The following is a 17,485-nucleotide window of genomic DNA, read 5'->3' on the forward strand; positions in this document are numbered from 1 at the left end:
AATTATAATTTTAAAATGATTTATTATAATCACTGTTGATATGAATTTACAGTTAAAAGCATCACAATTGATGAAATTATATAGCAACGTGCAATTTTTAATGTGTAAAACTGATCTCATCACCTATCTACCCTTGAAAACCATAAGTATTGGGATAAATCATTTGGGCTGAATGATACATTGTTGTGCTGTTAATTCTATTGAATTGAATTGACTTTATTTCTTACATCCTCCACATACATGAGTAAAAATCTTTACATTATGTTTCCATCTAAATGTGCAATGTGATCATAGTAATTTATAATAAATAAAACAGTCAATGTAATGTAGAGTACACACAAATCAGCGTGAGTTATTGAATCTGTTGGCCTGGTGGAAGAAGCTGTCCCAGAGCCTGTTGGTCCTGGCTTTTATACTGCTGTACCGTTTCCCAGAAGGTAGCAGCTGGAGTAGATCGTGGTTGGGGTGACTCAGGTCCCCAATGATCCTACAGGCCCTTTTTACACACCTGTCCTAGCAAACGTCCTGAATCATGGGAAGTTTATAGCTACAGACGCGCTGGGCTGTCCGCACCACTGTCTGCAGAGTCCTGCGATTAAGGGAAGTACAGTTCCCATACCAGGCAGTGATGCAGCCAGTCAGGATGCTCTCAACTGTGCCCCTGTAGAAAGTTCTTAGGATTTGGGGGCCCATACTAAATTTCCTCAACCGTTTGAGGTGAAAGAGGCGCCGTTGTGCCTTTTTCACCACACAGCTGGTGTTTACAGACCACACGAGGTCCTCGGTGATGTGGATGCTGAGGAACTTAAAGCTGTTTACCCTCTCAACCCCAGATCCATTGATGTCAATAGGAGTTAGCCCGTCTCCATTCCTCCTGTAGTCCACAACCAGCTCCTTTGTTTTTGCGACATTGAGGGAGAAGTTGTTTTCTTGACACCACTGTATCAGAGAGATGATTTCTTCCCTGTAGGCCACCTCGTTATCGTTTGAGGTAAGGCCAATCAATATAGTGTCGTTGGCAAATTTAATTAGCAGATTAGAGCTGTGGGTGGCGACATAGTCATGGGTATACAGAGAGTAAAGGAGGGGACTCAGTACACAGCCCTGAGGGGATCTTGTATTTAGAGTCAGAGGGGCGGACTCTTACCACCTGCTGGCGATCTGATACGAAGTTCAGGGTCCAGCTGCACAAGGTAGGGTCAATGCTGAGGTCTCTGAGGTTCTTGTCAAGCCTGGATAGAACTATGGCATTGAATGCTGAACTGTAGTCCAAGAACAGCATTCTCACATGTATTCTATGTAATACATATCTTAAGATCTCCAAGGTCAGTTCTGTCTTTTAATTTTTTTAATTTAAAAAAAAACATCCTAAGTCCCTTTTAAGATTTTCCAATCATGGAGAGGGAGTATGAAAATGTCTTATTAAAATGATCATTTAGCTCAGAGCAGATCATGTTGAATTCCTTTCTTACCCAATCCTTTTTAAAAAGTCAGGTCCTAATCAACTAAGGTCAACCTCAGTAGCATTACCATCAGGGAAAAATGCTTTACAAGAAGAATTTTACTGTAAAGAACGGACCATGCAAAAGTTAAATTGAGCTAAGATATTTTTATTCATTGGACCTGCCCCTAACATCATTTCTAATGGAAAACAACTGTATAAGTAGGATGGAAATATTATATCCCTACATTGCAAAGCTCTACCATTCTGGTTTGAACAAACATGGCCAAATAAAGTAAATTACTCTGTCTAAAGAAATATTAACAGAAGCAAAAGGAAATTACCTCATCAGTGCCAGATCATCTTGTATGTTATTAAATATCTCTTGTGACTTTTTGTCCTAAAATGAGAAAAAAGTCCAATTAACAAAATCTTAAATGTGTTTTACACTAAATAGACTTATGTCAATGATTAAAAATCACACTTCTACTGCAAATGCATTTTTAAAAGATCAAATATGAATGGTTTATATTAAAGATCTTATGATAAAATTCAAAGATAGAATCAAAGAGTCTTATCAAAACACTTCAAAACCACATAAATGTAATTTTATAGGAAAAAGAGAAAGTAGCCATCAATCAATTTTCTGGCAAAGTTAACTACTTTTATTCTTCTCAAAAATTATTGCATTCACTCCTATCTTACTTTGAATATTTTTAATAAGGGACAAAAGGCATTTAGTTTCATTTGAAGCTCCTTTTATCTCCATTATTTTGAAGCAATAAACCTATTGAATTCCATATCTCACTAATAGTGGAGAAGTGGGCAACAGGAACATGCATGGTTCATAACTGACTAGGGATTTTATTTTTCAGTTTTAACAATAAAAAGGGCATGCCTGGGGTTAAAATATGAGTTTTTTTTCCTCCACTATTACAATAACTGCTTGCAATAAATGTCAAGCATTCAAAATTTATATTTCCATTAATTTTGCTTTAAGAATACTGCAAATAGCTTTCTTAACACTTATATGAACCAATTCCATTTGTCTGTGGGATACACTGATCAGTGATGTAGTGGTTTGAGGGGTGAAAAGTGAAAGGAGCTATCGATTACATGAAAGAAAATGAAGATTTTTTTCAAAGAAATTATTAAATCTACAAATCTACACTAGTCTATTATTACTACAAATATAGAGCAGTGGTCCTCAACCAGTAGGCTGTGGACCGGTACCAGGCCGCAAAGCATGTGCTACTGGGCCGCGAGGAAACGATATGATTTGGCGATATGAAATGATATGAGTCAGCTGCACCTTTCCTCATTCCCTGTCACGCACTGTTGAACTTGAACTGTTCAAGTTGCCAACTATCCCGGATTAGCCGGGACATCCCGTATATTGGGCTAAATTGGTTTGTCGCATACAGGACCGCCCTTGTCCCGTATTTCCCCCGTTAAGGTAGAGCATTCCTATGAAACCTTTTGTGCCGAAATGGTGTAAAGCAAAAAAGAAATTACCAATAATTTATATGGGAAAATTTTTTGAACATTCCCAGACCCAAAAAATAACCTACCAAATCACACATAAAACCTAAAATAACACTAACATATAGTAAAAGCAGGAATGACATGATAAATGCACAGCCTATATAAAGTAGAAATAATGTATGTACAGTGTAATTTCACTTAACAAAATCAGGAAGATTAAGCCAAAACCGATTTGTAGGGGGAAAAAAAAAAATCGGCACGTACACGCATGCGCACACCGGTGCAAGGCTTCATGGTCATGGTAGTCTTTCTCAGGGTAAACACAAGTTTGGGAGTGAGAAAGTTGGCAACCCTACTTGAACAACCCCCGCCCCCACCCCCCACCGGTTCGGCCAGTCCGCAAGAATATTGTCAATATTAAACTGGTCTGTGGTGCAAAAAAGGTTGGGGACTCCTGAAATAGAGAATCCAAGTAGCTTCCTTTAAGTTACCAAAATGACAAAAATTTTGCCAAACACTAATAAAACCATAATTGCACTCAAACTGAGCCAAAAATAAAGACAAAAATTATGAAGTCTTATGAATAATTAAATAAGAACAGCATCTATATCTTCAGCAACTTATGAAATGCTACAAAATTTCACTTGAATTTAACATTGAACTTATAAGACTTTTACTAATTGTGGCTCCTGTTTACACCAACAAAGTGGGAATAGAAAAAAATTATAATATGTTTTATTTCAGAATGCATACAAGCATTTAGTATGTTCATACAAATTACTGTTGGGTAAGAATCAACAGCTTACTTGCTCTTATAATCCTATGTAAAACTCGGGGCCAGCATAAACAGGAATTTAAATACAAGAACTTAAAAGAATTTTACAACTTTCAACAGAAATCGGAATTCCTAAAATGTAACTACAGAAAGTGGAGAAAAGTTAAATTAACAATGGCTGGACCATTCAAGCAACTTTAAAATGGTTAAAAGATAAAGATGCCAAAGATTACTCCAAATTCTCTTCCACAATATAAAGCCACTGGTGAACAGCTCACATTTTTAGATAACAACTCTAATGCAAAGTGCATCTTACTGTTTTCTTTAAAGTATGAACTAAATGTATAGGGGAGCTAGAAATATACTGTATTCGTAGTAATGCAAGTCAAAGTGTCAAGTCAAGGCAACTTTTCCATAATCCAAGTGTCACACTCTGCTGGACAACTGGAGGGTTCTGGAATGGTTTCAGAGGACTGGAAAATTGCAAATTTCACTCCACTTTTTAAGAAGGAAAGGAGGCAGAAGAAAGGAAATAATACACCAGTGGTTGGGAAGATGTCGGAATCTATTACTAAAGATGAGGGTTTCAAGGTACGCGGAGGCACTTGATACAATAGGTGAATGTCAGCAGGGTTTCCTTAAGGAGAAATTTTGCTTGATAAATCCATTGTAATTCTTTGAGGAAATAACAGGCAGCATAGACAAAGACAAAATCAATGGAGGATGTTAACTTGGATTTTCAGAAGGCCTTTGAAGGTGCCACACATGAGGCTGTTTAGCAAGGTAAGTGCCCATGGTATCACAGGAAAGATACTAGCATGGATGAAGATTTGCAGACTGCAGGAGGCAAAGAGTGGTAATAAAAGGGTTCTATTCTGGTTGACAGCCGGACTGGAGGTGTTCCGTAGGTGTTGGTATTAGAACTGCTTCTTTTCATGTTAGATGTCAATGATTTGGATGGCGGGATTGATGGCCAAGCTTGCAGATGATACGAAGATATATGGAGGGGTAGGTAGTGTTGAAGAAGCAGGGAGTCTGAGAAAGTACTTACGATGGACTGAGAGAACAGACAATGAAGTGGCAGGTGGAATGCAGTGCAGGGAAGTGAAGTGTATGGTCATGCACATTGGTGTAAGGAATAAAGACAGATCTTTTTCTAAATGGAGAAAATTCAAAAATCAAAGGTGCAAAGGGACTTGTGAGTCCTTGTACAGGATACGCTAAAGGTTAACTTGCAGGTTGAGTCTGTGGCAAGGAAGGCAAATGCATGTTAGCATTCATTTCAACAGGACTAGAATATAAGAGCAAGGATGTAATGCTGAGGCTTTTATAAGGCATTGGTCAGACCACATTTGGAGTATTGTGAGCAGTTTTGGGCTCCTTATCCAAGAAGAGATGTGCCGGTATTGGAGAGGGTTCAGAGGAAGTTCACAAGAATGATTCTGAGAATGAAAGGGTTAACACATGAGGAGCATTTGATGGCTCTGGGCCTGTATTCACTGGAATTTAGAAGAATGGGGGGGGGGGAGAGAAGAGATCTCATTGAAATCTATCATCTATTGAAAGATCTAGATAGGGTAGATGTGGAGAGGATGTTTCCAAGAGTGGGTGCGTGTAGGACCAGAGGGGGCAGCCTCAGAATAGGACGTCCATTTAGAACACTGATGAGGAGGAATTTCTTCAGCCAGAGATTAGTGAATCTTCCAAATTCATTGCCCCAGACGGCTGCAGAGGCCAAGTCATTGGGTATTAGTAAGGGTGTCAAAGGTTACAGAGAGAAGGCAGGAGAATGGGTTGAGAGGGATAATGGATCAGCCATGGTGGAGCAGATCCATTGCGATGAATGGCTTATTCTCCTCCTGTGTCTTATGATTGAGCAGCATCTATGGAAGGAAAGCAATTGTATTTTCAACGCTTCAAGTCAAGAACCTACATCAGTACTGAGTATGGAAAAGTGAGATCAATTTTTCATATTCCCAGCTGTCTCCCCATATTTTTGAAAAACACGGGATTTTTCCCAGCAGATTATTGCCCAGATTCTAGCATCTACAGTCTCTTGTCTCTCTGTTTCTGATTTCATGGCACAACAAAGGATATTACTTCTTCTCACTTAGTTTTAAAAAAAAAAGCAGTACAAGCCAAAAATCTGTGAAGATTATGATTGCATCTTTACACTGATACACACTTACCAAATCTGGGTGAGTGGGAGAACATAAATATTCTTCCAGCAATGCATATCTGATTTTATTTATATCTCTGTTGTTTATTTCTGCCAGTTCACTAGCTGCAGAATGAATATCTGAAAAATAAAAAAATCCCCTCAGTAAACATGTCAAGTAAACTGTAAATAAAATGTTTCATTTTCAAATAGGATTAGCCGAATCAAGTCAAAACTGTATGGGTAATAACAGATATCAAGATGCATGGCTTGGATTTAATTTAACATATTTACATTCAGTAGGATTTTCTTATTCCCAATAAATTTTTTTTGTCTTCTATAAACTAGCATGCTGAACCTGCATGAACAATTCAAAGTCATGCACAGAGGAACTTAAAATATTATCTTTCGGTGGAACAGTCAAATGCCCGATTTAATAAAGTGCAAAAATACAAAGAAATCTCAAAATTTCTCCAGTACTGAGAAAGGAACTAAACTGGTAATAAATATAATATGATTGCTGTCATGCTAAAGGAATATGGGTGTGGCATGAATCTCTGTAACCAAAGTGACTCAAGTTATTTTAATTTATTGTCACTGTTATAAATTATGATATGTAATATGACCTGATGGTAAAGTTGGGTATAAGGAAAGTGAACAAAAGGAATTGGAATTAATCTAAACAAATCTATAGTTTGCATTGACAAGCTTTAAGACACAAGCCCAGCATGTGTTTGTGTATCACTTATTTTATAAAAATTTACTTCAGGAACAGAACTAACCTGGGTAATCTCTGGCAGTAGGGTGCTTTAACCGATCTTCAATGCTGCTGTGCTCATACAATGAGCATATCAGTTTAGCTGGCAGTTTAATTAATCTCAAGTATTCAGGGCAGTTTAAATTGTGGATTCTCAGTAGATTTGCTGTTGCTGAATTCTCATACTCTATTCGTAATTTATTTAGTGAGTCCTCTGCTTTTTGATGAGCATTATCCTAAGAAATGGATTTTAATTTGTTACTAAAATGAACAAAGCAAAAATGCCCTATTTGCTAGCCATCATTCTAAAAATACACAAATAATAATATACATATTAGAAGAATTAATTCTTCATAGCTACTAGAAAGCTAGTTTCATGCAAAACCAAGTTTGGAGAGAGGACTATAACGATGGTCATTCCAGACAGTATTTTCAGTGAGGAAACATGAAATTATCTCCATATTACAACATTACTTAGAGTTTTAACAGAATATGAGTGGAATAGTATTATCAACCCAAAGAAATTGTAAAGACAGAATCAGATCCAACCTCAATTTCTAGTTTTTCCAATCTGTTAACAAGTCAAAGAAAGCTACACACTGCTGAGGATAGGGCAATTGCTGTCAGAAATTATGTGGACTTTGTTATTTCTAATTTGCTTTGTTACTTAACCAAGCTGAGATTCAGAAAAATGAATTTGGTTGTAAACACACAAAAATAAAATGCAATCAAAATTAGTCACGTTTTGTGCTCTCCTGGAAAGTGCATTGGCAGCAGTCAAACACACATGCAGTGTGGGCAGGAAATTATAGTATAACAATGTAATAAACATCTATGCAATGAGATTAGAAAGGGAGAAAAAACGTTTAAAATGATATATCAAACAGAATTTCAACTGAAAATCACCACATAAATCATATAAAAGTGTGGTATGAATCAAATATTTATCTTGTAGAGATGTTTCTCAGCAATTAATCTCCTTTTCTATGTGACACCCTGATGCAATCAGATGCAATTTTTTAACCATGTTAATGCTGTTGAGTGACTGTTTAAGAGGAAACAAATCTGCACAGTACAGCTGAACAGTTGGCAAGTGGTGAAAGCTTGCTTAAATCTAGAAACACTTCAAAGTACCAGACTCCCTGCATACCTTAATCTTTACAAATAAAAAGGGCAGTAAAGGACCTTTAAAGAACACAATAATAAAACAGCTTTAGCTGCAGGCTATACACAACCTTAGTAAGATTACTGGGTTTATGTATTGCTTGCAACTCCTTCTGTTTCTTTGTTCTTGTGTTTATTCAATTTTCATGTTCAATTCTCATAACTCCCAACTCCCCAGTAGTTCAAAAACTTTGCAATCTAGAATATAACAGAACTGAATTGATGAGCCAAATGACTGCTTCCTGTCCAGGAATCTATATTTATGAATTATATAAATGACAAAGAAGTGTAAACTTTAACAATACCCCTGGTGCTGTAGTTTTTAACCAGTTTTCAGACATCTGTAGGCAAAATTTCAAGGCTTGGATTTTATCAGGTCCTATAAGAAGAGCATATAGAGTTTAACCAGGATACAGCTGGACACAGCTTTATGTGTATTGAGAAAGATTAAATCAAGAAATTAAGTTTGACTAACAAACAAGTTCTTTATAAACGTTAAAACTGTAAAAGCTATCATTAATCTGTTATTAAAAATAAACAGTTTATTAAACATACATTATTTTACCTATATGACAATCTGTCTGGGGAAACATGGTAGAATGGAAAGAATAGGAATAAAAAACAGCTTCTATAATGCTCTATATCACTATGCTAAGGGCAGCACTTTACATATCTTGACTAAATCAGCTGGTGATACAACATCAAAAGCATAGAGCCTGAGAACAGGTCCCAATCAATCTTGTTGATTATGACAAAATTAAACAAAACAGTAAATGTGCAACATTAATTCCATAACATATCTTTATAGCACAAAGTGTTTGGTACAATTTACCAGTTGGAAGTTCCTGAACAACTCGATGGGAACTGGCAGTAGCCCATTCAGGATTTGTAATTGCCAAGATGTAAGACTGTATGTTGTGCACTGTCTCAGATATTTCCTTTGATATCAGTGAAACACATCCCTCTTTTGCCAGCTTATGTACTTTAGGTTTCAGAGTTTTTGTCAGCACATGGTTAACAGCTTTCATATACAGTGTATCCAAAGAAACCTAAAGAAAAGCAAATCCTATTAATTGTAGACAGACAAATACAAGGATGAAACATGTGAAGCTTAAGGTCTTTATACCAAATTGTATAACTCAATGTTCACAACTATTTTTCATCTGCTGACTAGAAGAGCAAGACATTTTAATGAAATAAAAGTCTACAATTTGAATTGTCTTAACAATTTCAGATTGTAGTATCACTGAGGTGTGTATGGGGTTGGTTAGTACAGATCAGAATGCTCCAATTAAGTTGAAATTGTGCCTGCAATTTACTTAATGTGTTTTTCTTAGTTCATCATATAAAGTAGATTAATTTAGGACTCACACTACAATTTAACCTGAAATAAAAGCAAAAAACATTGAAACAATCTGAAATGTTTATCTTTCCAAAGGTGCTGCCTGTCTTTCAGCATTTTCTATTTTGATTAGATTTCCACCATCTGGAGAGAACAAAGGGAACATCTGTGATAGGGTAGAAACCAAGATAATTCAATAATAGTGGTGCCTACTAAGAAAGGATGCACAATACTTGTTAATCATAACTGATTTGTCTGGGAGATTTGAAATAAGGACAAGAGGGAGACAGAGAGAGACAGGGAGACATGAAAAAATGGTGGAATTGCAAGATCAAATAGACGGATTTTGGAAATCTGAAATAAAAAAGACTGGAAATTTCTAAAAGGTCAGATAGCATCTATGGGAGGAAAAGTATATTGAATTTACTATACAGACTAATTACCTTTCATCTGAACTTGCTGCTTTTGATACAAATATAAGTTAACTGAAACTGTTGAATTCAACATTGAGCCCAAAGGTCTATAATGAGCCTAGGTTGGAAGAGGAAAGGCTGTTCCACAAGTTTCCTTTGGACATCAAAATAGGATGCCACAGACAAATATGACAGAGTGGGAATGGGATGGAAAATTAAAGTGATAGGCAATTAGGAGCACAGGGTCATTCCTACAAATTGAACAGGTAAATATCAAATCTGTATTTTTTTCACCTCAATGCAGCAAGTCATATGTAAGCATTCAATGCAGTACATGAACCTGAAAGTACAATTGAATTCTTGCTTCACTGGCAGGGAGTTTTAGGATTTCTGCTTGGTAGAGAGGAAGGCCTAAGAAAGGGCAGGTGTTGCACTTCCAGTAATTTCAATTTCTATTTTGGATTTCCAGGATCAGTAGTTATTTGCTTTAATTCCTGCTTTAGTAATTATTTTGCATTTATCTTTTACCGTGAGTGCCCAATGCACAACTTATAGCTTTTGTTTGTTTTACAATTACTGTTTGTAATACGTTTTCCACCTGATCATTACAGCACGTAGGCACCCCTATCCCCTTTTACTTTAAAGTTGTTACGAAATTCCTGGCACAAGGATGTTTTGATTGTAGCAGTGCCCAATAGTGCAAGTACTGATTGAAATAGTTTTACAAAATCTATACACCAGCCTTTATAAAAGGAGAGTATAGAAGTAATTGATTCGTGATTAAGTTATTTCCTTGAAGCATCCCATGTTAACTTCCTCCAAAAACATCCCAACTAAATTATTATTCAAGAACAAGGAAATTATGCAATTGCTGCTGCTTTGATGAGAATATAGCAGGACTATTCTATTATGTTCTAGCTTAAGGCTGACTTTTAGTTAAAAGTTTACTAGACTGATCTCCGTGATGGGAAAACTTGACGTTAGGAATAGTGAACCCATTTACCATGGAGTTTAGAACGATGATATTGAAAAGCAAAGTAGGCTAGGGTAGCAACTTGACCTATTTTTGTTCCTTTCTTATTGTTTACCAATTACTTCTGAAACAACTGCTGTATATCCTGTACATAACTGCTGTATGTATGAAACTTACCTTCATCAGTTTAGATATCAACAGCAATGTCGAAAAAGTCTCCTCACTTAGCTCTGCAGCTGCAAAAAGAACAAAAACTCAAGTTTTCAATCTTTTTAGCTCAAAAAAAAAAGATTTCATTTAGCAAAACTTAAATAGGCATGGTGGAGAGTATATTGACTGGTTACATCACAGCCTGGTATGGAACCACTAATGTCCTTGAACAGTAAAATAAAAAGTAGTGGATACAGCCCAGTCCATCAGGTAAAGCCCTCCCCTCCACTGGGCACATCTACATGGAGCGTAGTCGCAGGAAAGCAGCATCAATCATCAGGGACCCCCACCATCCAGGTTATGCGCTCTTCTCACTGCTGCCATCACGAAGGTACAGGAGTCCCAGGACTCACACTACAATGTTCAGTAACAATTATTACCCCTCAGCAATCAGGCTTTTGAACCAGTGGCGATTATTTCATTCAACTTCAGTTGCCCCATCACTGAACTGCTCCCACAAGCTAGGGACTCACTTTCAAGGACTTTTCATTTCATTTTCTCAATATTTATCATTATTCTTTTCATTTGTATTTACACATTGCTGTCTTTTGCACATTGTTTGTTTGTCTGCCCTGTTGTGTACAATCTGTCATTGATTCTAATTTAGTTCTTGTATTTACTGACTATACCTGCAAGAAAATATATCTCAAGAGTTGTATCTGGTGATATGTATGTAATTTGCCGTCAAGTTCAAAGTAAATTTATTATCAATATAAAAACTTTTAAAATGGTTCATAAAGCCGAAAGCTTATTCTGTGCACGTAAACCTTCACCTGATTTTGGACATGGGACCAAGATGTTAATTTCCAGATAACTTGGTAACAGAGATAAATTGATATGGCAAACATTAAAAGGAAAAAAAAGTCACTAAACTTTTTTTTCCTTTTAATGATATGGATTCAGTATGCCACTTATTCTGTCATTTTCAAAAACAAACTCCTATGCTCCATATCTGAAGCTTTTGCTACTCTCTTTTAAAATGTACCTTTTCAATTCTTCATTCCAAAACTTGAAAAGGTACATTTTAGAAGAGAGTAGCAAAAGCTTCAGATATGGAGCATAGGAGTTTGTTTTTGAAAATGACAGAATAAGTGGCATACTGAATCCATATCTTTGTAAGTAGAGACAAGAACAGAGGTATGGAGTTATGTTAATCTCAACTGTGTTTCATTGTGGGCAGTGGTTCCTACAGGGAACTACCATCCATCCACTTTCCACACCAATTAATCATGGTGCTCGTGTAGTGGAGATCAGCGCGGAGCTAACCATCAAGTCCACTGCAGGGAATGAGCACTAGTCAAATAATGCACAAAAAGTTAGTTGAATAAGACGGAATGTCTTTCGTCAACGTTCAGGTCTTTGAGAGATTCCAAAGGAGCCGAATTACTAGAATGTCTTCAGGAATGAAATATTTCCATTTCCACAAGAGGGCTGAGTAGTGGAATTTTTGTTCTTGGAGCAAAGGAGGCCAATTTAATTGATACATTCAAAATTCTGATAGATTTTTACAAAACAGGAACTATTATCAAGGAACGGAAAGCTAACAACAAAGGACACAAACTTAAGATAACAGACAAAAAAGTGCAGGTAAAGAGGGCATTAATAAACCACCTTTCATTAAAGAAAGCTACACAAAAACAATCACCCGGAATGTCCAACCCAAAGGATAAAAAAAAAAGAGGATTAAACAGTATTTCCAAAGGAGAACCAGATAAGTGTTTGAATGCAACCATTTGCGAGGTTATTAAGTGATGTATAATAGGGTTAATTAAATAATTTTCAAAGAGCCAAAGCATGTACAATGGGGTAAAAGCTTCTTTCTATGTTGTGGAGATGTATGATTTAATGAAATTCAATGATATTTTCTGAAATTCCCTTGTCTAAAACTGCTGGTGATCTATGTGTATGTTTAAAGAGTTACACAGCTACTCTCTGAAATGCAACCATCATTTGAATCATTTTCTCAAGCCTATGATGCAGTATTCAACATTTGCCAATAGATGGAGCAGGGCAGAATTTAGTGCAATCTTACAGCCTCAAAACAAACTCAATTGGAATTAATTAATATAGCCAGCCTTAATCAGGAATTCACCGCTCTAAATGTCCAGATTCATAACCAATAAAGCAATTTTGGATACTTTATCAAGAAGGTAAACTAATCAAAACAAATTGTCTTAAATTTAAACATTACCCACTACTCTGATCCAAATGTTTAATTGGGACATATCACATTAAGTATTGGTGTGATTGACACTTCACTTATTCTTGTATATTATTTTCACAATTAACAATCAGATTTGGGCATTGAAGAGGAATGCTGCAATAAACTAGCAATACCATGGATTCCAGTTACATGGAATACATCAGGACCAATACACTTTGGCCCAATTAAGTGGCTGGTCTAATTAGCTGAAGATTCACAGAAATAGTTAAAAAGATCAAAAAGATAAACTACTGTTTAACAGAATAACAAATCATGCATTTAAATGAAATACAGAACAAATTAGAACACTACAAATACTACCACAGTACTATAAGACTGTATTAGTTCCTAGTAGTTATCGGAGGAATTCAGCATATAATGCCATGTTCTTTTGACTGACTGTAAATGAACAAAATCAGCGCAGACACCTAGTGCAGATATTGGACCACCTTCATCAATGCTATTGACAACTGCATCTCCAAATCTTCATTTACATTGCAATATTCAAGATGATCGTCGCTACCTTCAGATTCTTCATAGTTCCTAATTTGCTGTAGTAGTAAAATAATTTAATTTTCACTCCCGGCTGTTTCTGCCATCCCCAAGACAGAACGCTTGAAACCACAGTGAGCAAAACAATTCTGAATTGTCTTACTACTTATTTCTCACCAACTATCAGTGACAAAATCACTGCTTTTTGAACACAAATGCAAGCAATTGATGTAATTTAAAATCCATTTGCTCTAAGCATGATGTGGCACCCAATGGCTAGTTTGACACTAGTTACAAATTTTTGGCAATAGTCTCTTCTTCCAATTAAGTGGCATAACGCCCCAAGTAAATTGTGTGGCAGTGTGGGGATGCGTCTCTCCCAAAGGAGGTGCAAGGCTCTTCTTCCCTCCACTAGCCTGCAGGTCACCCTTGGAGCAACACACATCAAAGTTGCTGGTGAATGCAGCAGGCCAGGCAGCATCTCTATGAAGAGGTACAGTCGACGTTTCAGGCCGAGACCCTTCGTCAGGACTAACTGAAGGAAGAGTTAGTAAGAGATTTGAAAGTGGGAGGGGGAGGGGGAGATCCAAAATGATAGGAGAAGACAGGAGGGGGAGGGATGGAGCCAAGAGCTGGACAGGTGATTGGCAAAGGGGATATGAGAGGATCATGGGACAGGAGGTCGGGGGAGAAAGACAAGGGGGGGGGACCCAGAGGATGGGCAAGGGGAATGGTCAGAGGGACAGAGGAAGAAAAAGGAGAGTGAGAGAAAGAATGTGTGTATAAAAGTAAGTAATGATGGGGTACGAGGGGGAGGTGGGCATTAGCGGAAGTTAGAGAAGTCGATGTTCATGCCATCAGGTCGGAGGCTACCCAGACCGAATATAAGGTGTTGTTCCTCCAACCTGAGTGTGGCTTCATCTTTACAATAGAGGAGGCCGTGGATAGACATGTCAGAATGGGAATGGGATGTGGAATTAAAATGTGTGGCCACTGGGAGATCCTGCTTTCTCTGGCGGACAGAGCGTAGGTGTTCAGCAAAGCGGTCTCCCAGTCTGCGTCAGGTCTCACCAATATATAGAAGGCCACATCGGGAGCACCGGACGCAGTATATCACCCCAGCCGGCTCACAGGTGAAGTGTTGCCTCACCTGGAAGGACTGTCTGGGGCCCTGAATGATGGTAAGGAAGGAAGTGTAAGGGCATGTGTATCACTTGTTCCGCTTACAAGGATAAGTGCCGGGAGGGAGATCAGTGGGGAGGGATGGGGGGGGGACGAATGGACAAGGGAGTCGTGTAGGGAGCAATCCCTGCGGAATGCAGAGAGACGGGGGGAGGGAAAGATGTGCTTAGTGGTGGGATTCCGTTGGAGGTGGCGGAAGTTACAAAGAATAATATGTTGGACCCGGAGGCTGGTGGGGTGGTAGGTGAGCACCAGGAGGACCCTATTCCTAGTGGGGTGGCGGGAGGATGGAGTGAGAGCAGATGTACGTGAAATGGGGGAGATGCGTTTGAGAGCAGAGTTGATAGTGGAGGAAGGGAAGCCCCTTTAGTGAGAGCAGATGTACGTGAAATGGGGGAGATGCGTTTGAGAGCAGAGTTGATAGTGGAGGAAAGGAAGCCCCTTTCTTTAAAAAAGGAGGACATCTCCCTCGTCCTTCCTCCTGGGGGGGGGGGGTGTTAATTACGACCGGAATATAGGTGATAAGTCAACTATAAGTCACTTATCAGTCACTTATACAGTCAATTTTGTTTCTAAAAGGGTTTATTTAACAAATTTAATATTAAACACACAGCGCATATTTTCCTTCATGAATAGTGGTAAGTCAATTATAAATCATAAGGGGGTTCCTTATGTCCAGTCTATTCCGCAATTTAGTTTTCATTGCAGAAAACTCTGCTTCGCAGAGATATGGTGTTGGAAATGGAAGCAGAGTTTTCAGTGCTTTCGTGGCTATCTCAAGATATTCAGCCTTGACTTTGATCCAGAATGCCAACAGAGATGTTATGTCAAACATACTTTTCAGCCCACCGTTATTTGCAAGCTCGCGGAGTTGATCTTCTTCCCGCGCTGACATTGATGATTCAGCAGGGACATTCACAAATGGGTCATGGACCCATTCCTTTGCACGTCTTGGGTCATTTGCGGTTGGGAAGTAACACTCGAATTCTGTCAACAGTGAAGATAGGTGATCACGCACCAGCCGTGAGAAGGACGGTGCAGCCTCAGTCTCTCCCAAATTCCCAGCTAATGTTGGGAACATGTCAAATATGCCCCTGTCCACTTGCCGTTCCCACAGTTCCAGTTTGGCTGTGAAAGCAGACACTTTATCTGCCAACTTGAAGACAGTTGTCATTCTCCCCTGAAGTGACAAATTGAGTTCATTGAGCAGGTTGAAGATGTCACACAGATAAGCGAGTTTTGCTATCCACTCCTCGTCACTGAAGTGTGCTGCCAGTGGTGACCTTTTTCCTGAAAGAAATCTCTGTAGCGGCTCTCTTAACGCAAAAACCCTGGCCAGGGCTCTCCCCCTTGATAGCCACCTGACTTCAGTGTGTAAGAGAAGGCGTTTCTGCTCTGCATCCATTTCCTCGCAAAGCTGCTCAAATAGACGCAAGTTAAGGGCTTTTGCTTTGATGTGATTGATAACTTCAACAATGTCACTCAATATGCTGTTAAGATCAGGTAACATTTTTCGGCTAGCCAGCATTTCCCAGTGTGTGACACAGTGTGTAGACTGGCATTCAGGAGCAACCTCTTTGACCCGGGTAGTGAAACCAGACCCAAAAGCTGTGCTTCGATGTCCTCCGCTATGTCATCGATTCTCCTTGAAACTGTGGTAGCTGAAAGAGAAACCTGTGCCATCTTGTTAGCTGCAGCTTCTCCCAACAGTTCACGGCACATGTCCTTGGCAGCAGGCAGAATCAATTCTTCACCAACAGTGAAGGGCTTCTTAGCCTTAGCAATACGGGTAGCCACTAAGTACAATGCTCTCGGAGCAGCAGCATTTGTGGGGGTGGTGGCTCTCAGCACTTGCTTCTGTCCCCCTTACTCATGTTTTTTTCCGCTCAAAAAACTCAACGGGTTTGTCTTTAAGTGCAGGGTGCTTGAACTCAAGGTTCCGAAGCAGTTTTGAGGGCTTCATTTCCTCATTAGACAGCTTGTCTCCACCAGTCACAATAAAGCCATATTTTATGTACGACTCGTCGTATTTTCTATTGAAGGAAGCTTTCTTTTTTTTTTTTTTTGCAGTCTCGGCCTCAGCTGTCTCTGCATTATCATCATTAGGTCTTTTACGTCCCCTACCATCTCTTCCAAAGAAACTCTCAAGCGACATTTGTTTTTTTTTTACTCATCGAGTAGTTGTAGGTTAATGACCGACTGATGTCCTCGCGTGGGTAATGACCTTGCATGCGTTCAAGTTCGACAGTGGGCATGACAGGGAATGAGGAAAGGTGCAGTTGACTCATATTGTTTCCTCGCAGCCTGGTAGCAAATGCTTTGCTGACAGCCGATTAAACATTTTCAATCACCATTCTTTCAGTTCATTCACACACCTTACTTTCAGCTAAAAATCCTATTTCCCACTTAATTTATACATTTCCTGTTGTGTCAGCAATCCTTAAGTTAACAGAAGGTATTTCTAGAAAAAGTGTCATTTCTGCATCCCATCCATCATACTTGCCCCAAATTTAAGTACTTACATATCACATTCCAAAACCTTTGATTGTTTTCAAAGAAGAGTATGTGGAAGGGCAGCCTACTCTCCGCCATTGGTGAAAGATCAATTGAATATTTCCGGAGATACTGAAGCTCAAAATCCCCAGGTGGTGAAATTCGTTTGTAGGAGTACAAATGTTGCAAGAGACTTAAAGCCTATTAAAATAAGATTTTATTTCACAAATGAAACTTGTGATAATGAAATGCAATTGTTATTTTGACAATATTGTGTAAAATCTTCCTGAGCTGACAAGATTTTTCAAAATATTAGTTACTCAAAACCCCTAGAATAACTTTCAAATCCTTAGAACTAGCAAAAGACAAATATAAAAGCAATAAATATTCTTACTCA

The 17,485-nt window shown here is 38.4% G+C and overlaps 1 protein-coding gene across 2 annotated transcripts in view; it reads right to left on the reverse strand.

The window, feature by feature from the left end:
- The window catches only part of kntc1 (kinetochore associated 1), a 129,121-nt gene that overhangs the window by 32,534 nt on the left and 79,102 nt on the right, over nt 1-17,485 (reverse strand). For both annotated transcript variants that reach the window (XM_072247626.1, XM_072247625.1), the window contains exons 46-52: nt 17,118-17,289; nt 10,686-10,744; nt 8,613-8,829; nt 8,086-8,159; nt 6,642-6,852; nt 5,891-6,000; nt 1,786-1,841 (exon numbers count right to left, since the gene is read on the reverse strand). In XM_072247626.1, coding sequence (XP_072103727.1) covers nt 1,786-1,841; nt 5,891-6,000; nt 6,642-6,852; nt 8,086-8,159; nt 8,613-8,829; nt 10,686-10,744; nt 17,118-17,289 — 899 coding nt within the window. The remainder of the gene's footprint in view (nt 1-1,785; nt 1,842-5,890; nt 6,001-6,641; nt 6,853-8,085; nt 8,160-8,612; nt 8,830-10,685; nt 10,745-17,117; nt 17,290-17,485) is intronic.

Source organism: Mobula birostris, chromosome 31 (genome assembly GCF_030028105.1).
Source record: "Mobula birostris isolate sMobBir1 chromosome 31, sMobBir1.hap1, whole genome shotgun sequence".
In the NCBI taxonomy this organism is placed as follows: domain Eukaryota; kingdom Metazoa; phylum Chordata; class Chondrichthyes; order Myliobatiformes; family Myliobatidae; genus Mobula; species Mobula birostris.